Here is a 20987-nt window from a genome sequence, read left to right as displayed (position 1 = left end):
TAGATCAGTGGACTAGCGATGTCTACTACAGTGATTTCCAACTTCCAGGGACATTGTCTAGGTATGGTGTATATATATATATATATTGTTAAATTGATCAGAGCTGGATTAAAAAATATCCATACCTGGAATTCTTCTTAATGGAGTGGAGATGGAAATTCCTCACTTCTTTTTTTTTTTTTTAATCTTTTTACTACCATTTTTTTTTTTAGCCACTTTAGCTTTAATTAATGATAATGAAACAATTCTGCTGATGTATAGAAGGAGTGCAGCCGCTGATCTCAGATGATCTTCCCTCCTCCTCCTCCCGCAGACTCAAATGACGCAGTTTCACCAAAGTTCCCAGCCGAAGTTTTGGGCTCCGCCGCGGAGAAAATCTCTGACACCTCCATCCCCCACCACAGTGATGGCATCTACAGCAAGGATCACAGCCCAACGATCACACGGGAAGATCGTGCAACAGACAAGAGGAGGACACCGGCGACAGGCGGGAGAGACAATGGTAAAAACACACACATATATGTGTGTGTATATGTGTGTATGTATGTGTATGTATGTATATATATATATATATCTACAGTGGTGTGAAAAAGTGTTTGCCCCCTTCCTCATTTCCTGTTCCTTTGCATGTTTGTCACACTTAAGTGTTTCAGAACATCAAACCAATTTAAACAATAGTCAAGGACAACACAAGTAAACACAAAATGCAATTTGTAAATGAAGGTGTTTATTATTAAAGGTGAAAAAAAATCCAAACCATCATGGCCCTGTGTGAAAAAGTGATTGCCCCCCTTGTTAAAACATACTATAACTGTGGTTGTCCACACCTGAGTTCAATTTCTCTAGCCACACCCAGGCCTGATTATTGCCACACCTGTTCACAATCAAGGCATCACTTAAATAGGAGCTGCTTGACACAGTAAGGTCCACCAGAAGATCCTTAAAAGCTACACATCATGCCGAGACCCAAAGAAATTCAGAAACAATTGAGAAAGAAAGTAATTGAGATCTATCAGTCTGGAAAGGGTTATAAAGCCATTTCCAAAGCTTTGGGAATCCAGCGAACCACAGTGAGAGCCATTATCCACAAATGGCGAAGACATGGAACAGTGGTGAACCTTCCCAGGAGTGGCCGGCCGCCCAAAATTACCCCAAGAGCGCAGCGACGACTCATCCAAGAGGTCACAAAAGACCCCACAACAACGTCCAAGGAACTGCAGGCCTCACTTGCCTCAGTTAAGGTCAGCGTTCATGCCTCCACCATCAGGAAAAGACTGGGCAAAAATGGCCTGCATGGCAGAGTTCCAAGGAGAAAACCACTGCTGAGCAAAAACAACATCAAAGCTCGTCTCAATTTCTCCACAACACATCTTGATGATCCCCAAGACTTTTGGGACAACATTCTGTGGGCCGATGAGACAAAAGTGGAACTCTTTGGAAGGTGTGTGTCCAAGTATATCTGGCGTAGAAGGAACACTGCATTTCATAAAAAGAACATTATACCAACAGTAAAATATGGTGGTGGTAGTGTGATGGTCTGGGGCTGTTTTGCTGCTTCAGGACCTGGAAGACTTGCCGTGATAAAAGGAACTATGAATTCTGCTGTCTACCAAGAGATCCTGAAGGAGAATGTCCGACCATCTGTTCGTGTACTCAAGCTGAAACGAACTTGGGTTCTGCAGCAGGACAATGATCCTAAACACACCAGCAAGTCCACCACCGAATGGCTGAAGAAAAATAAAATGAAGACTTTGGAGTGGCCTAGCCAAAGTCCTGACCTGAATCCTATTGAGATGTTGTGGTATGACCTTAAAAAGGCCGTTCATGCTCGAAAACCCTCTAATGTAACTGAATTAGGACAATTCTGCAAAGATGAGTGGGCCAAAATTCCTCCAGGACGCTGTAAAAGCCTCATTGCACGTTATCGCAAACGCTTGGTTGCAGTTGATGCTGCTAAGGGTGGCCCAACCAGTTATTAGGTTTAGGGGGCAATCACTTTTTCACACAGGGCCATGATGGTTTGGATTTTTTTTCACCTTTAATAATAAACACCTTCATTTACAAATTGCATTTTGTGTTTACTTGTGTTGTCCTTGACTATTGTTTAAATTGGTTTGATGTTCCGAAACACTTAAGTGTGACAAACATGCAAAGGAACAGGAAATGAGGAAGGGGGCAAACACTTTTTCACACCACTGTGTGTATATATATATATATATATATATGTGGTGTGTGTGTGTATATACTGTGTGTATGTGTATATATATATATATATATTCTATGAAATCTTCTACTATGTATCGAAAATCTGTTAACCACTTCAGCCCGGAAGGTTTTACGCACTTCCTAACCAGGCCATTTTTTGCGATACGGCACTGCTTTACTTTAACTGACAATTGCACTGTTGTGCCACGTTGTACCCAAATAAAATTGATGTCCTTTTTTTTCTGAACAATAGCTTCTGCCTGGAGAAGGTCTGGATTTTAATTACATTGATGACCCCATTGCTGTCACCCTTCGTTCACCACTTTCTCTGAACAAATTGATCACCTCTTGTGGTTTTTAATTTTTGCATTATAAACAAAGAAAAAAAAAAAGACCGACAATTTTGAATGAAAAAAATATATATATTTTACTTTCTGCTATAAAACATTCCCAATTAAAAAAAAAAAATGAAAAAAAATTACATGTCTTAATCAGTTTAGGCCAATGTGTATTCTGCTACATGTTTTTGCAAAAAAAAAAAAAAAATCCCAATTAGTGTATATTGATTGGTTTGCGCAAAAGTTATCACGTCTACAAACTATGAGATATATTTGTGGCATTTTTATTTATTTTTGCGGGACTGCAACATTGGACACTAAGGGGGTTATTTACGAAAGGTAAATCCAGTTTGCACTACAGGTGCAAACTACACTTGAAATTGCACTGAAAGTGCACTTGGAAGTAAAGTTGCTGTAGATCCGAGGGGGACAAGCAAGGAAAATAAAAAACAGCATTTTAGCTTGCACATGATTGGATGATAAAAATCAGCAGAGCTTCCCCTCATTTCAGATCTTCCCCTCAGATCTACAGTGCCAAAGTGGATTTGCCTTTCGTAAATAACCCAAGTGACACTTTTTGGGGACCAGTGACACCAATACAGTGATCAGCCGGGGCCGTCCTGCTGCAGTATATATGCGGTTAAAGCATTAGGCCTCATGCACATAGGATGTAACATAAAGGCAGATTTTACAGGCATTTGACTAGGTTTTTAGGCTGGAAGAGAAGCGTTTAGAGGCTGAAAAAAAAAAGTAAGAAAAAACACCTGTAAACGCACCTATACGTTAGGAGCGTTTAGTGCTTGAGTATTCAGTCATTCATTCATTTTTTTAAATTTTACTTTTTTTTTTTTTTTTTTTTTAGAATTCTTACTTTATTTAATTTTTTTTTTTTTAAATCTGCCTTGTTGGGGGGGGGGGGGGGGCTTTGGTAAAATATCAGGGTTATAAACAGACCCCTGATGTCCCACATTTGAGATAGATAAAGGGACACAAAGTAGACTCATCAGTCCCATTCTATGCAGCCTCACTAGTAAGGATGAGCTCTGGCATGTTCGCACAGCCCATGTGCAGAGCCCGCCAGGAAGTCGACGCAGCTCTGCGCTAATCACAAGCAGTGAGACATTTCCCGATCTCTGCAGCCGGCGCATCAGGACAGTGTCTCACTGCCTGTGATCAGCGCAGCGCATTGACGACTTCCTGGCGGACACTGCATGTGGCTGTGTGAACATGCCGGAGCTCATCCTTACTCACTTGATAGTGAATGAATAGGAAGTGCTCTGGGACTTCCTGTTCATTCACAAACTGAAGCAGGGCAAACAGTTTACTACGCTTCAGTGATGAATGGACACAGGAGGAATCGATACAGATCGCTCACTGTGTTCATTCAGAAAAGGAAGGGGCCAGGTAAATATGACATATTTAAGCTCCCTCCCCACACACACACACACACACACACACACACACACACACACACACACTGCGCTCTCCATTTTGAAGCAATCCTCTGTGTGCCCACAGCAGCTGGCAGGAGAGGAGGGAATTCGGGGGGAAGGGGCACCACAGGGAGGCTGACAGCAGGTAGAAGGGGGCGCAGATCCTGAAACCGATTCCCCTGCAGCGCAGCCAGAGGGAGAAAGAAGAGTGGAAGCTGGCAGGGGGAGTCACAAGTGTCAAAACTAAGGCCATGCAGCTGGCCCTTCTGCTTGGCAGGTGCCCTGGCCACCCTTTTCAACTTATGAGACGCGGGCCCAGTACAGGAGGACCGGCTGAGCTGATACGGCCTTATCACAGGCCCTGGTCATGTATGCTACCATGTTGCACCCTAAATATAAGTGTAATATGTAACATGGTCCATAAGGCGGACTATGCCTTTAAATCTGCCATCGCTGAAGTGCATGTGGACAGCAAGTGGCTTCAAAGAGGCTGCAGGAGATTAGCATTAGATGGAGATGCAACAAAGAATGTAACAAAACATCTTTGGGACATTAACGTAGCATTATCCATATTGTGCATGCATGGAACAGACTTTCTACAGATATCTCTGATACTGACCTATCAATACTAGACAATACTAGTTCCCCAAAATGAGCCTTGGCTGGTGCTATGTGCGGGCCGGGCCCCTGTTAAAATTAGACCATGGCCCCAATAGGCTAATTTCAGGCAATATGTACCAATATGGGCATATTGGATTCCAGGTGACCAACTCTTCAATTTTTGAACTTCAATAATGAAATGTAAATTAAATGAAAGTAATGTGTCCACAGTTGCAGAAATGTTTTTTGTTATTTTTATATACATTTTAGGACCGTTTCACGATGACCATAAAGCATCGTACTGCAGTCTGCAGCACAGAGTCTCCCGTCCTGAGCCAGCATCAAAAGACTTTCAGAGAGAGAAGAGAGACCCGCGTTCAGCACGTGAGGACGAGGAGTTTTTCCCATTAAAACCGGAGGTTGATTATGCTCCAGAGCAACAGTCAAGTATGGGATTACTAAAGAAAACTGGCCATCATGACATCACTGACTATCCTAGAAGAAGAGACCAGCAGGAACAGACACGTGGCACTCCGCTTCATTCACCCAATGGCAGTTGGGACTTCAAACTTGGTGTGAGAGAAAAACACGTGCGGTATGAAGATCATAGCTTCTCTAATGATCAACCCACCAATCCCACCAAGAGTTTCAAAAAGACAGAGTCCATACTAAGTCAAAGCGCCACCTCCAACCATAGCTTGGATGACCTCTGGGCGCGATATACTGACCGGCGGAGAAGCCATTTGTCAGAATCAAACACCAAGCTGGAGGTTTCCCTGGTCGAGCGGCTAGACCGTCTCGCTAGACTTCTACAGAATCCAAAGCCATACTCTGCTACAAAAGATGACAAGGATGGAGAACAAATCCTAAAGGTCAACAACAAAGACCATGAGAAAAGACGAGCAACCAAAAAAGAAGAGAGAGAGAAATGGTACCTTCGAAAATTTGGCGTTGATGCTAAGCTGGTTAATGGGACTTCAGAAAACCAAGATGGCTTTGTAAGCCGGTTGTCAGAGAGCGCTTCTTCTGAGAGGGTTCTTCATGGTGACTCCTATTCTGATTTCTCCTCTGAGGTAAGGAGTAGTGCCACAGAAGAGAGCGCCGGTGGGTCAGAAGCTGCCACTCAAACAGATAGTGCATCAACATTTGCCACGAATAGTACCATATCCACTATAGACACCGTCAGACTCATCAATGCTTTCGGACCAGAGAGGGTTCGACCTTCATCGAAGCTTTCGCGGCTATACAACACTATCGACCTCCAGAAGAAACGCTCGGAAGGGACCTCAAAAAAAGCCAGCCGGTTGTCTGCAAGTCAGGGAAACTCCACGATGGAGATAAAAGATCTCCATAAAAGCCTCAATAAGGTAGGTGCAAATTTGGTTTCCTACTCTTAACATGTTCAAATTTTGTTCCCTTGTTACAGTGTATCTATAAACCAACATAGTTTGTATATACAGTGGAACCTCGAATTACAAGCATAGTCCATTCCAAGAGTATGCTCGTAATCCAAAGTACTCGCATATCAAAGTGCGTTCTCCCATTGAAGTCAATGTAAACTAAAATAATTTGTTCCGCATTGACTTCAATGGGATGCAATACTGCATGCGGCTAGAGGCAGGGGAAGGTGCCGGAGAGCCTCGGAAACCGTCGAAAAAGGCCTGAGCACACTTCAGCTGACCTCGGAAAGACTCCGTTCCCGAGGTTTGCCGAGGGCTGCCCTCGACCCTAGTCGAGTTAGGATTTTTAGAAATACAGTGCTCATTTTGCGAAACGCTTGTTAATTTAAATTCATATTTATACTTTTTTTGGAGCCTTGATGGAGTGGTTTGGCCCCCAAGACACGGCTGTTTTATGTGTGAATCATTAAATCGATTTGGCCTCGCTTACCATTTTGATCTGGTGCTCCTTCTCTTGGTTTAGGCTTTGAGAGACTCTCCAGGTGACCATTGGTTGTGTAGCCTTGTTTCATGCCTAACCTGAGCCAGCGAGCTCTTTGATTATTTTGCCTTCACCACTCTGCATTAATAAGTATTGGACCCCCCAGCTCTTCATGGGTGTGTCCTTGCATGTGGGAGTGAATCTCCTTTATTCAGTCATGGATATCCCCCGTGTATTTTGTCTCACAGATGGCAGATACAGACTCAGTCTCATCCGGCAGCTCGTCGGAACCGATGATGAGGAGCAAAAATGGCTGCAAAGTGCTGAACAAAGGCATCCAGGCAGGTAGGTCACCTCCACCAGGAAAGAACAGAAATGGAACCAAACCTGAAACACAGTATGTACCTGATGGAGGTTTGTATGTCCAGCATGGAGCTCATAGGAGACCAGCATCAAGCCTCTGCTATGGAGATAAGAGAGCAGGGAGAGCATATCTCAGGTCAAGTACAGATACAAGGATGTAATGCATTTCCTGTGAGCCGACCTATGACCATTGTCCTTTGAGGAGTCACTTAAAGGGAACCTCTCCTACACCAGAATTAAAAAGAGACTCCAGTCATTTTACCAATCCTAAATTTTATATGTATTATTATTATTATTATTATTATTATTATTATTATTATTATGCAGGATTTATAAAGTGGCAGCAATTTTGTGCAGCGCTTTACAATATAAAAGGAGACCATACAATTTAATACAAGAGGGTTAGGAGGGCCCTGGGGGGGGGGGGGTAGAAACATTGGAACTTAGCACAGAGATGGTGGGAACCCCTCATAATGGGGGCATCAGATGTACAGACCCAGGAACTCCACACAGGGATGGTGGAAACCCTTTATAATGGGCACGGCAGGTGTATAGACACAGGAACTCAGCACAGGGATGGTGGGAACCCCTCATAGTGGGCATAGCAGGTGTACAGACCCAGGAACTCGTCCCAGGGATGGTGGGAACGCCTCATAATAGGGACATCAGGTGTACAGACCTGGGAACTCCGCACAGGGATGGTGGGAACCCTTCATAATGGGCACGGCCGGTGTATAGAAAGAAGGATGGTAGTAACCCCTCATAATGGGGACATCAGATGTACAGACCCGGGAACTCAGCACAGGGATGGTGGGAACCCCTCATAATGGGGACATTAGATGTACAGACCCGGGAACTCGGCACAAGGATGGTGGGAACACCTCATAATGGGGACATCAGGTGTACAGACCCAGGAACTCCACACAGGGATGGTGGAAACCTTTTATAATGGGCACGGCAGGTGTATAGACACAGGAACTCAGCACAGGGATGGTGGGAACCCCTCATAGTGGGCATAGCAGGTGTACAGACCCAGGAACTCGTCCCAGGGATGGTGGGAAGGCCTCATAATGGGGACATCAGGTGTACAGACCCAGAAACTCGGCACAGGGATGGTGAGAACCCCTCATAAAAGGGACATCAGGTGTACAGACCTGGGAACTCTGCACAGGGATGGTGGGAACCATTCATAATGGGCACGGCAGGTGTATAGAAAGAAGGATGGTAGTAACCCCTCATAATGGGGACATCAGATGTACAGACCCGGGAACTCAGCACAGGGATGGTGGGAACCCCTCATAATGGGGACATCAGATGTACAGACCCGGGAACTCAGCACAGGGATGGTGGGAACACCTCATAATGGGGACATCAGGTGTACAGACCCGGGAACTCCACACAGGGATGGTGGAAACCCTTTATAATGGGCACGGCAGGTGTATAGACACAGGAACTCAGCACAGGGGTGGTGGGAACCCCTCATAGTGGGCATAGCAGGTGTACAGACCCGGGAACTCGTCCCAGGGATGGTGGGAACGCCTCATAATGGGGACATCAGGTGTACAGACCCAGAAATTCGGCACAGGGATGGTGAGAACCCCTCATAATAGGGACATCAGGTGTACAGACCTGAGAACTACGCACAGGGATGGTGGGAACCCTTCATAATGGGCACGACAGGTGTATAGAAAGAAGGATGGTAGGAAACCCTCATAATGGGGACATCAGATGTACAGACCCGGGAATTCTGCACAGGGATGGTGGAAACCCTTCATAATGGGCATGGCACGTGTATAGACATGGAAACTCAGCACAGGGATGGTGGGAAGCCCTCATAATGGGCACATCAGGTGTACAGAACCAGGAACTCATAGCATGGATTGTGGTAGCCCCTCATATTGGGCCCAGCAGGTGTGCAAACTTAGGAATTCAGTGCAGATATCTCACCAGTAGAGTCCTTGAGAGATAGAAGAGACTGTGGAGTGGTTTGAAGGAACACTGTCTCTTTTAGTTTTCATTCCACCATGTAGATTAACTGGCTTCACGCTCCCTTTCTCATATTTTCATAGGGGATCTGGAAATTGTGACCAGTGCCACCAAGAGACACACCCGAGATGTTGGTACAACATTCCCGTCCCCAGGAGGAGAGATGCTGAAGCCTTTGGCGGAGCAGGAAATGCCTGCACACAGCGGTGTCAGAAGGCCAAAGACCAAGCAGTATATTCCACCGGGTGAGTGAGGTCAGAGGGGCTGTAGCTTAATTTGTTGTGCCTGTATTAACGAAAGAGCCATTGAGTGGCCATTCACAGGTGCTAATTTTATGAATGCTTCAACATGTGCCGCCTGTTGGAAGTACATGAAAACGTTAACGGTGACATTCAGTCAAATCTAAGCTTGTTTTTCCAAGATTCATGAACTCCAGAATTCAGTAATAACCCGAAGGTGGCACATTCTTTAAGGGTTTCTTTAAAACAAAAGTTGTCGTTTATTTTTATTTTTTTTAGTTGACTGACTTAGGTTTATTCAAATTAGGTGCAAGTTGTGTTGATTAGTGCAAGCTCAAAACAAGGACATTCTAAAAACAATTGCTGTCTATTTTACGCTCCTTTCACACCACAGGAGAGCAGCAATGCAACGCACCTATTAAAATAAAATAAAAAAGCTAGCATTTTACATCCTCTGAGGGACACAGACGTTCAGAAAGAGTCCTGCTTATACTGCCACCTACAGGCTGTATGGACACTGGCAAACAAAAAAATCATAAGCCAGCCTCCATACAACCCCTTCTCCTCCCAGCATGCCTCAGTTTTGTGAGAAGGAGATACACAGGGCCAACAAGATAACGGAGAGGGGTGGAACTTGTGTCCCTCAATGAACTCAAACAAAAGTATTTTATGTTAAGTACAAAAATAGTATTTTCTCCATCATCCATTGCATGGCACGGGAAATCAGAAACCGTTCAGGATGTCTAAAACAAGTCGAATTGAGGGGTAGAAAACAGCCATTGATGGACCCAAGGCATTGGTAGCCTTCAGGAACGCAAGGGTCCTTGAAAGACTAACCTCTGACTCTAAGCCAGATGAGGAGAATTCTAGCAAGATGGGAACTGCCATGACCAAGGGAAGACATCAGAGGATCCACCTGATGCTCCAGACCAGGACAAGGATGCTACTGAATTAGTCGACATGAAAAAAAAAAGAGAACTAAACCAAGAACGAGGTGTGATTTGACCCAAAAAGACTACTGGGTTATGTCCCATAATAGCAGATCCTCAAAGGGAAATTTGGACAAACAAAAATGTGAGAAGGTCCAAGCCTCGAAATTCTAACCCATCAAGATTCAGGGAAAGGCGTTTCCAGGTTAAGAGCAGAGGTTGCCATGATTAGGCAAACAACCTTGCAGTGAAATGTCCAACTAAGTGCCCTCACAGCATGATTCTCCAGACAAGGACAAACATACTACTGAATGTCAACACAAGGCTGTGGGAACCCACCAGCAATCCACCAAAACAAGCAGAACAACATAGCCTGAAAAAAAAAGGGAATTACGAACAACGAGGTGTGGTCAACCCACAAAGACTACTGGGATACATCCCATAATAAAAGATCCTCAAAGGGGAATTTGGACAGACAAAAGTGGCCCAGAGGAAAAAGGCCAGCCGGTCCGTGTGAGAAGGTCCAAGCCTCAAATAACCTAACCCGTCAAGATTCAGGTAAAAGAGTTTCCAGGTTAAGAGCAAAGGTTGCCATGGTCAGACAAAACAACCTCATAGTAAGATGTCAATTGAAACATGAGCCATCCGGGCACAGTATCCCAACAGATGACCAAAGAACCCTCGAAGCTGGTAGAAAACATCCAAGGGTACCTCTCTGAAGGCCAGACTAAAGAAGAAGTGTGAATTAAAGACACCCACACATGGATAGGCAGGGATGAGGATGAGCATGGACCCATCCACTTAACACCTATAGGTGTCTCTTGACCTGACAGAAAAAATTCTTCAACCCTACCTGTGTTCTAAGAAGCATCAAACCCACCCCAATCCAGCGAAGCATCTTCAGCCAAGAGGCAGGAATCCTAGCTGCACTGCTAGGAACGTTTCCTGACTAGGGACAAGGAGGAGGAAGGAGTCTGGAGGAACTTCCTCATTAGCCACAGCAGGAGGACCAATAAGAATAGTGAGGCATGCCAAGTAGAGGAGTGGTTATATGGAGGCTGGCTTCTGATATTCTTCTGTTTGCCACTGTCCCAGCCTCCTGTAGATGGCAGTATAACACGACTGCTTCTGAATTCCTGTGTACCTCAATGGACAATGAAGAAATTAGATATTCGGGAGAGCTGTGTACACCAAGGGTAAAACGAGAATGCCTCCAAGTTGCCATATTGCAAGGGAGCCACAGCGGAGTTTGACAGTCTTGGCAAAGTACAGTAGAAATGGATGTCGGTTTAATACCATAAAATGGTTTGTGTAGCAATTATGGTATATTATTTTTATTAGCAGTTTTTTGTCTTCAGACTCTGATGGTTGTGCTTCTCATTTACAGGGCTCAGCTGGTTTGTCCCAGCTGATGGTATGAAGTGTGACTCTCCGAAGGAGAATAAGCTAAGCGGTCCCGGCCCTGCCTGGTACGAGTCCGCGACAAACGCCAAACCATGGAGAGAACCGCTGCGAGAGAGAAACCAACAGGGCCCAGCCATCAGAAGAGGGGAGAGCCTGAATATCGGATCAGAGCCTGGCAAAGATAATAAAATGGTCCAGCCGTTTGTCAGGGCCACCCTACAGGTGAGGACTGTGTCCATATCACTTCTATTAATGGCCTCCAAGACCTGGCCCTCGGCTTGAGGTGACTGTAGTCCAGCATACATGTTTGAGCTCGGTCTTGATTTGCATATTCAGCCTTGCAAAGCTTTTTGCCATCCTGAAAAGCCCACTTAGCAGTCACTGTGTATTTCTTGTGTCAGGAGTTATTGAAGGCTCACCGGCCGGATTTCATCTTCCAGTCGGGGGAGAGGGTGAAACGTTTACAGCTGCTCACCAAGGAGAGGAAACTGCAGACTATCTTCCAGAGTGAGAGAGAAGCACTCTTCAACCAGCCAGAGAGAAGAGGGAGGCCCCCCTACCACACTTCATATAAAGGTGACCAGAGGGTTGTACCTGATGTATCATGGATGATAAGAAATGGCAATGTAATAATGAAGGGCTCCTGCTTGTACCATGTTCACAAAAGCAAATCAAGGAAAAAAAATATTATATTCTGATTACTGTATGTGGTTAAAGCCCAATCAAACTTTTTTTTTTATTATTTGCTAAATACATATTCGCTGCATTAAAAAGAAAGGTGTGCACAGTCATACAGTTTTTTTTGTTTTTTGTTTTTTAAGAAAGGAGCCATAGACAAAGTAGAAAAGCCTGTCCCCTGCCAGCATGCTGCTGAGAAAGACCCTTGCCTTCTGTGTGGAAGCAGTGGTCTCTTTGCAGAGGTCTGACAACACCCCCTACTGAGCCAGAGCTCTCCAATCAGCATCAAACTTAAAGAGGAAGTAAACCCTGATGGGTTTACTTCCTCTTTTTTTCCCTGCAAAGGTAAAGCATAATGGACTACTATGCATCGCATAGTAGCTCATTATGTGTCACTTACCTGACACAGGAGCCAGCGAAGTCGCCGCTGATCCCTGTAGTCCGCCGCGTCCATCTTGCTGGTGGTGTCTCGCAGCTCCGACCAATGACAGCGGCGAAGCCGCGATGACGTCACTCCCGCGCATGCGCACGGGAGTCGCGCCTCGCAGCTCCGCCGCTGTCATACGGCGAGGCCGCGATGACGTCACTCCCGCGCATGCGCACGGGAGTCGACAAATTTGGCAAATCCATTCTTGGACTTGCCGCATTTAGTGCGCATGCGCGCCGCTGTCTACGGCGCATGCGCCGTAGACAGCGGTGCCCATTTTCGGGCAAATATCTCCTAAACCATATAGGTTTAGGAGATATTACTTGGACCTACAGGTAAGCCTTAATCTAGGCTTACCTGTAGGTCAAAGTTGTTTGGAAGGGTTTACTTCCATTTTAAGCTGTGCTGATTGCATGGCTATACATCTGACTTAAGACATGTGTCAGGACCTGGATCACCTGCTGATGGCAGAGGGTTGTAGTTCCAATGTCCACTGTCCACTAATGGGTGTCTCCCAGCAGCCAGCGCCACGTGATTACTGGGAACTGCTGGGAAACACCTGCTGGTGGATACCGAAGCTACAACACATCGCCCAGGGATCCACAGTGCCACCAACAGGTGATCAAGGTCCTGACAGTGTTTGTCAGGCTGCTGTAGAGGGACCACTGCTTCCAGAGAGCAAGCGTGTTGGTAGGGGATAAGCTTTTTTAATCAGTCTGTGACTGCTTTCTAAATGTTTTATTTTCATGTATCCTAGAATGATGTTATTTAGTAACAGTGGCAGGGATGGCAACTGTCCACTCAGGAGGAGGGATGGCTTTCAAAGGTCACCTTTTATTGCCAGTATTTTAAGAAGGAATTTATAGGTGATACCTAATATTTTTAGTTTTGAATTGCAGTGGGCATGTTCCTGCGTAACGTCATCTTAATTCAGAGGATTCGCTGTAGTGTCTCTCCCCAGTCCAAAGCTGTGGTGGTCACCTTTCCTGACCCCGTCCCTGAAGACTCACCTCCCGGTGTGAGTGTGCTCTGTGCAGAACACCTGCTGTGCCCATTAGGAGGGGTTCCCACCACCCCTGCACTGAGTTTCTGGGTCTGTGCACCTGCTCTGCCAATTAGGAGGGGTTCCCACCATCCCTGTGCCGAGTTCCTGGGTCTGTACATCTGCAGTGCCCATTATGAGCGGTTCCCACCATCCCCGTGCCAAGTTCCTGGGTCTGTACACCTGCTGTGCCCATTATGAGAAGTTCCCACCATCCCTGTGCTGAGTTCCCAGTTCTGTACACCTGCTGTACCCATTATGAGGGGTTGCCACCATCCCTGTGCAGAGTTCCCGAGTCTGTACACCTGCTGTGCCCATTGTGAGGGGTTCCCACCATCCCTGTGCTGAGTTCCCGGGTCTGTACACCTGCTGTACCCATCATGAGGGATTCCCACCATCCCTGTGTTTGAGTTCCCAGGTCTGTACACCACCTACTGTGGCCATTATGAGGGGTTCCCACCATCCCTGTGCTGAGTTTCCTGGTCTGCACACCTGTTGTGCTCACTATAAAGGGTTCCCAGGTCTGTACACCCGCCGTGCTCATTATGAGGGGCTTCCACCATCCCTGTACTGAGTTCCTGGGTCTGTACACCCGCTGTGCCAATTTTAAATGGTTTCCAGGTCTGTATACCTGCTGTGTCCATTATGAGGGGATCCCATCATCCTTGGTGGGAGGAGCTAGGTGGGAACACACAATACTTTCAGCTGGACAGAAACAAAGCTAGGAATTCAGGTAGGGAAAATTAACTGATGGTCTCCCCACCCCCCAACAGACCTTTCAGTTTTGTATAGTAGGTGGTGTGGGCTACTGTTATGGGCTATATCTGACTTGGTTTTCTTCATTTAGAATCCAAAACATCCCAGAAGATGAAGAACATCCCCCGGAGTGAGATGGTGCAGAGATCCAAGAGGTGAGCAGACCCAGCAGTCAACCTAAACTAAGCAATCTACCTCCTTGGAGTTTGCATGACCACCACAAATTAGTCGATTGTGAAGTCAACAAAACTAAAGAAGTACAGCAAAAGCTTGTCTGGCTGTACTACTTCTGTGGATCACAGGAGTGCTGTTTGTTCTGCACTCCTGTGACCTGTTTTCAGCAGACAGCGGGCTGAATCTGACGTCACTAAGCCAGTCCAGGCTGAAGAAAGATTGCGACCACATGGTGGGGATTCGCCCAGATCCCTAGACCGGCACCCAACTCAGCCTCTCAGCGTGCCACTGAGAACCTGAACCTGCCACCCCTGCCCTCTCCACAGCCCAGTACCCCAGAGCGGGGAGGGGGACACAGCAGACAGACAATGACTGACCCTATCCAGCTCTCTGCTCCCGGAGCTCTGAGAATTGTGCAATCGGCAGTGTTATGCCTCATACACACGATCAGACTTTCCGCCAGCAAAACCGTGGAATTTTGTTCGAAGGTTGTTGGCTCAAACTTGTCTTGCATACACACAGTCACACAAATGTTGGCCAACAATTCCGAATGTGAGTACGCGATGACGTACAAGACGTACGATGAGCTGAGAAAAAGGAAGTTCAATAGCCAGTGCGGCTCCTTCTGCTCGATTCCGAGCATGCGTGGACTTTTGTGCGACGGACTTGTGTACACACGATCGGACTTTCCAACAACAAAGTTTTGTTGGCGGAAAATATGAGAACCTGCTAGCCAACATTTGATGGTGGAAATTCCAACAACAAATTTTCAATGGAGCGTACACACTTTTGGACTTTCCGACAACAATCTCACATCCAACATTTCCCATCAGAAAATCCGACCGTGTGTACGGGGCATTAGATCGATCGGTTCTCGGTCTTATAGTCAGCGGGGGATAGATGTAGCATCGGAAAAATTCTGTATCCACCTAGGTAAGTATGAGTCTAAAAAAAAAAGCTCAACTTTTTTAATAAATCAAGCAACCCACAGAATAAAAATAGAAAAAAAAAATATATATGTATATAATGTATGGAGATTTACATAAACATGGTATCTATATCTGTAATATATATATATATATATATATATATATATATATATATATACCATGTATATGTAAATCTCCATACATACACATATATATATAATATATGTATGGAGATTTACATATACATGGTATCTATCTATATCTGTTATATATATATATATATATATATATATATATATATAATATATATAGAGAGAGAGATACCATGTATATGTAAATCTCCATACATATATTATATATATATGTGTATGTATGGAGATTTACATATACATGGTATATATATATATATATATATATATATATATATATATATATATATATATATATATATATATATTACAGATATAGATACCATGTTTATGTAAATCTCCATATAATATATATATATATATATATATATATATATATATATAGTTTTTTTCTATTTTTATTCTGTGGGTTGCCTGATTTATTACAAAAGTTGAGCTTTTTTATTTTTTTTAGACCTATATAGGTGATCTATACACCTATATACATATAGGTGTATATATCACCCTATCCCACATACCAAGCTGCTGCTATCCCTACAATTTTATGGTGTAAGTGTTCTAGTATATATCCCAATATAGCTACACCAAGTGCACAATCCTAATATTAGCAATGGCAATATAACCCCACCAATACAATCATAAAAATATGTGATCAGAAATATTATAATGAACTATATAAAGCAAATCAATTGTCCATAAGAAATGTCCATGCAGCTAATGGACACTTGATTTTCTTTATATAGTTCATTATAATATTTTTGATCACATATTTTTCTGATTGTATTGGGGGTTATAATGCTATTGATTGTGCACCTAATGCAGCTATATTGGGATTGTGAAGTCAAACTGGGCCATAAATTGACAATTTATTACAGTTTATTTAAAGATCAAATTGAAATTATATATATAAAAAAAAAAAAAAAAAAATAAGGAAAAAAAAATATTTTTTTTGCTTGGTTTGATCAAGTTATTTGAATCCACCTTTTTGATTGAAAGAAGAATTGTCAGTGGGCAGATCTTTTGCTCCTGCTGTCCTGCCCCCCCCCCCCCATTACTTATGCAGGGGGTGTACACAGGACTCGTAGTAAAGTGGGCAGTAGGAATAGGCACTCCTTGTTGGTGTGAATCGGCCCTTAAAGAAGTTGTCTGACCATAAACCTATTTCCTTCATCCTGTCCTCCAGGAGAAAACATCAAAATAACAAAGAGTGCCTGGATCTACCACAAGATTCAATGTATAATATTTAAATAATGCACATTCTTTCATTCACAATTTACTTATGAATGCGGTTTGTGTGACCCAATTTGCATAAACAAAAAAAAAATTAAAATACCTATTTCTCCTATTTTTTTGTTTCTCCAGGAGTAAACATGCATGTAGCATTTTTTTTTCCCCATTTTGGATGCAGAGCTAGCATGGTCTACAACAGCCCCTCCTCACCCCCATCGCTATCTGATCACCGAGCTCTGTAGGAGAGCGAAAATTAATTGGCTCCGATTGACGGCACTCTTCCCTGGTACCAGCTGGAGACGAGTGCCGTCATTCAGCACAACAGAGGGAAGGACCAGATCGGATCACAACATAAGAACTTACAATAGTAAAGGATCAGTTAGCACTGGTGGGGGCTACTAGGAGCTAAGCAAGGGCTTCAGTGCTGTGCTGTAGCTCTCCCTTTGGCACACCCATAAATTGGGATTCAGCCTGGGGTGAAGCTGACAGCCAGTACAAACAAACATAAAGGGGTGCTGTTAACACAAAACCACAGCACAGATCAGAACAGCACCAAGTGCTGCCCCCTAGAGGCAAATGCTGAGCATAAAGTGAAACGGAGCACCAAAGTGGTCGGAAAAAAGCTTCAAGGGGGCCAATATTAAGTCTATTAAGGGCCACAACTAATTCATTCTAGAAAAAGATGATAGCACTTAAGCCACCATTATAGTAATAATTGTAGCCTGCAACAATTTTTTCTCAGAGAAACGGCCATAAAACATTTTTTATCTAAAGAAGTCTTCATCAACTGAAGAGGTGCATTAAATCATTGAACTGGTTGAAGAGCACCTAGAAGAAGCGAGATATACACATGGGGGCCCAAATAGGCCAGTTTTACAGATCTGTGCTAGACATTTAGGTGATCAGGTCACATAACTCATTCCAGTCCTCCCTTTCTATGGACTGGTGGGCTGTGGATTGTTGTTTCTGGCCATGAGTTTATTTTCCTCTCTTTGTTGTCTAGGATATACGAGCAGCTTCCAGAAATAAAGAAGAGGAAGGAGGAGGAGAAGAGGAGGTCGGAGTATGAAACGTACCGGCTGAAAGCTCAGCTCTTCCGCAAGGTTTGTTCCAGTAACATGAAATACACAGAAATGGCCACAAGATGGCAGAAGTTCTGCACCTGAGAAACGTGTTTATATACATTTATATATATATATATATATATTCCAAAGCATGTTCAAGTGTAATGTATATCTAGAACATGTGGTGTAGTGGGTAGCACTCTCGCCTAGCAGTAAAAAGGGGTCACTGGTTCGAATCACGACACTACCTGCCTGGAGTTTGCATGTTCTCCCTGTGCCTGTGTGGGTTTCCTCCGGGTACTCTGGTTTCCTCCCACACTCCAAAGACATGCTGGTAGGTTAAAGTGGTTGTAAAACCTTACAGACCACTTTGACCTACAGGTAAGCCTAGATTAAGGCTTACCTGTAGGTCCAAGAAATATCTCTTAGACCTACACGGTTTAGGAGATATTTGCAAATGACAGGCACCGCTGTCTACAGCGCACTAAGCATGCTGCTGCTAAAAGCAATCATGCCGCTAGTGGCGGCTCCTGCGCGCATGTGCGGGGCTGATGTCAGCGCAACTCCGGCCAGTCACAGCACCGGAGCTGCAATACCCAGAAGTCACTCCGGGTATCATGGCGGCATCGGAGGAGGAAGACTAGGGTCGCTTCCATCTCAGGTAAGTTATTCATAATGAGCTAGTATGCTATGCATACTAGCTCATTATGCCTTTGCCCTGCAGGGTCTATTTTTATTTCTATTAAGGCTTTACTTCCTCTTTAATTGGCTTCTGTCCAAAAAAAAGAAAAAAATTGGCTCTAGTATATGAATAATGTGAGTTGGGGACCTTGGATTGTGGGCTCCTTGAGGGTAGGGACTGATGTGTGTGTGCGCGATGTGTGTGGAGTGCTGCGTAAAAATTGATGGCGCTATATGGGTACCTTTTAAATAAAAATAATAGATGAGCATCTTAATGAGACACAATGTATAGGGATAGGGACAATTGTAGACACACACCCACGCTCACTCAGGTTGAACTGGATGGACTGGTGTCTTTATTCAACCTTACTAACTATGTTTCCCTTGGCCAGTGTTTCTCAAATCCAGTCCTCAGGCCCCCCCAACAGGTCATGTTTTCAGGTTTTCCATTATTTTTCACAGGTGATTTGATCATCTGAGGGAAATCCTGAAAACATGACCTGTTGGGGGGGGCCTGAGGACTGGATTTGAGAAACACTGCCCTTGCCCCATCTTCCTCTCCTTTCAAACTTTTTGGAATCCAGTGATGAGAAGAACACGTCCCTTTAAAAGTTCACGGTCCCTGTTGGGCCCTGGGTGCTTCAGGCTTTAGCTGTGCAAACTGCTGATCCATTGCTTGAGCATGCACGTCTAAAGGGATGCCAGGCATGTGTTCTTTCATAAAACACTTAAGAACAAATTGATTAATGTTAGAGAAAGATAATAGCTGTGAGAGGCCGGTCAATGGACTTTTGATTGACGTTGTTCCGGCAGGAAAAGAAGGTGGGCTCAGCTGTCTGCTGTAGCTTCAAAGATTGCATTGAGAGTAGTAAGTTCCAACTCGGGGAGGACTTGCCACAAATGTGGGGAAAAGGTAAGGCTGGAGTTTCAGATTTATTACACAGATGGCAACGGAGGGAGTTTAAAGGGGTAATAAATAGAGAGGCAGAACATAGAACTCCTCTGGATCCTAGAATAAAACGAGATGGATGGCCTTTGGTTGTGTTTTTTTTTTTTTTTTTTTTTTTTTTTACTTTTCTATCTTCTCTTGTAGAAAGTGACCAACCACATCCTGGGCAGGAAGACCCCCTGGAACTGACCTCAGGAGGAATCCCGCACTTCATCCTCACCGCAGTTTGCCTTAAAAAAAATCCCTCTTATGTGAATCTAGAACCCAGCACAACGTCTGTCTGTTTTTATCACTGTGATCGATGTGTTTCTACATTATTTATTTGTGTGTAGATTGTACATGTATTTATAACACAATGTATTTTTCTAAGAATATAGAGGAAAGTTTTTTTTTTTTTTTTTCTATTTTTAATATTTGTTTAAAACAGATTTAATTTAAAATTTACTGAAAACTGAAGTGCAATGTTAGAATGTAATGCCTCCCCTTTGTTCTCTTACTCCCTTCCTAATTAACATGCAATTAAATTTTTTTTTTTATCAAGAATATAATCGGGTTTGAAAAACATCCCTCCAGTTCACAACACCCCTCACCACACACTTCTACCAGCACCGCTTCTTCGGATTCCCATCAATCTTGTTGCTGACTTTTTGGGTGTAGATTTTTGTTGCGATTTTGGATGTGATCTCTGCATTCCCCTTTAGTGATGGACGAACCTCCGACGGGACTTTTCGCGAACGCGGCCAAAAGTTTGCGAACCACAAAGTTTGTGGCGGACCACATTGAATTTAATAGCAGGCGAACCTTAAAAACCTCCAGGTCATATTTTAAGCCACAAAATACTTACTAGCTGTGCACACATAGCCCCACCACATGGACACTGACATAACAAAAGTATTAAGTGAATCTGGCATCGACAACGACAAGCATTCTTTTTTTATCTGTGATATTTTGACAATTCAGGAGCGCATGAAGGCCATCGAGGAGAGGCAAGGTCAGGGCAGGCTATGAAGATGGTGCAGGAGATCATCAGTGCCACAGTCAGGGCAGCGCAGTCCTGTGCTAGTGTCCCAGTGTGCCAACCTGTGCTTGAGCCCCTCCCTCTGCCCGGCACTTACCCCCACCTATGCAGGGCTCCAGTGCGGTGGTCCGGAGGTGCCAGTCCAGTGCTGATCCTCAGCCATGGTGCTGGCACTGCCTGCTGATTGGCTTCTCCGCTGCTATCTCCCTCACTGTCTGAAACCAGCACCGCGGTAGAGACTGAGCACTGACACCAGCACCGTGATAGAGAGCACTGACACCAGCACCGTGATAGAGAGCACTGACACCAGCACCGTGATAGAGAGCACTGACACCAGCACCGTGATAGAGAGCACTGACACCAGCACCGTGATAGAGAGCACTGACACCAGCACCGTGATAGAGAGCACTGACACCAGCACCGTGATAGAGAGCACTGACACCAGCACCGAGATAGAGAGCACTGACACCAGCACCGAGATAGAGAGCACTGACACCAGCACCGTGATAGAG

The 20987-nt window shown here is 44.5% G+C and overlaps 1 protein-coding gene across 1 annotated transcript in view; it reads left to right on the top strand.

Moving 5' to 3' along the window:
* The window catches only part of ALMS1 (ALMS1 centrosome and basal body associated protein), a 73303-nt gene extending 53313 nt beyond the window's left edge, over positions 1 to 19990 (top strand). The window contains exons 10-18 of the mRNA XM_077478119.1: positions 314 to 502; positions 4847 to 5943; positions 6706 to 6802; positions 8890 to 9051; positions 11362 to 11600; positions 11780 to 11954; positions 14373 to 14436; positions 17767 to 17866; positions 19602 to 19990. Coding sequence (XP_077334245.1) covers positions 314 to 502; positions 4847 to 5943; positions 6706 to 6802; positions 8890 to 9051; positions 11362 to 11600; positions 11780 to 11954; positions 14373 to 14436; positions 17767 to 17866; positions 19602 to 19646 — 2168 coding nt within the window. The 3' untranslated portion in view covers positions 19647 to 19990. The remainder of the gene's footprint in view (positions 1 to 313; positions 503 to 4846; positions 5944 to 6705; positions 6803 to 8889; positions 9052 to 11361; positions 11601 to 11779; positions 11955 to 14372; positions 14437 to 17766; positions 17867 to 19601) is intronic.
* The last annotated feature ends 997 nt before the right edge of the window (positions 19991 to 20987 follow it).

The sequence above is a fragment of the Lithobates pipiens genome, unplaced genomic scaffold (genome assembly GCF_037356315.1).
Source record: "Lithobates pipiens isolate NorthernLeopardFrog02 unplaced genomic scaffold, aLitPip1_a1.2 Scaffold_13, whole genome shotgun sequence".
Taxonomy (NCBI): domain Eukaryota; kingdom Metazoa; phylum Chordata; class Amphibia; order Anura; family Ranidae; genus Lithobates; species Lithobates pipiens.
Note: the sequence above shows the minus strand (reverse complement) of the source record. Positions and strands in the feature narration are given on the sequence as shown.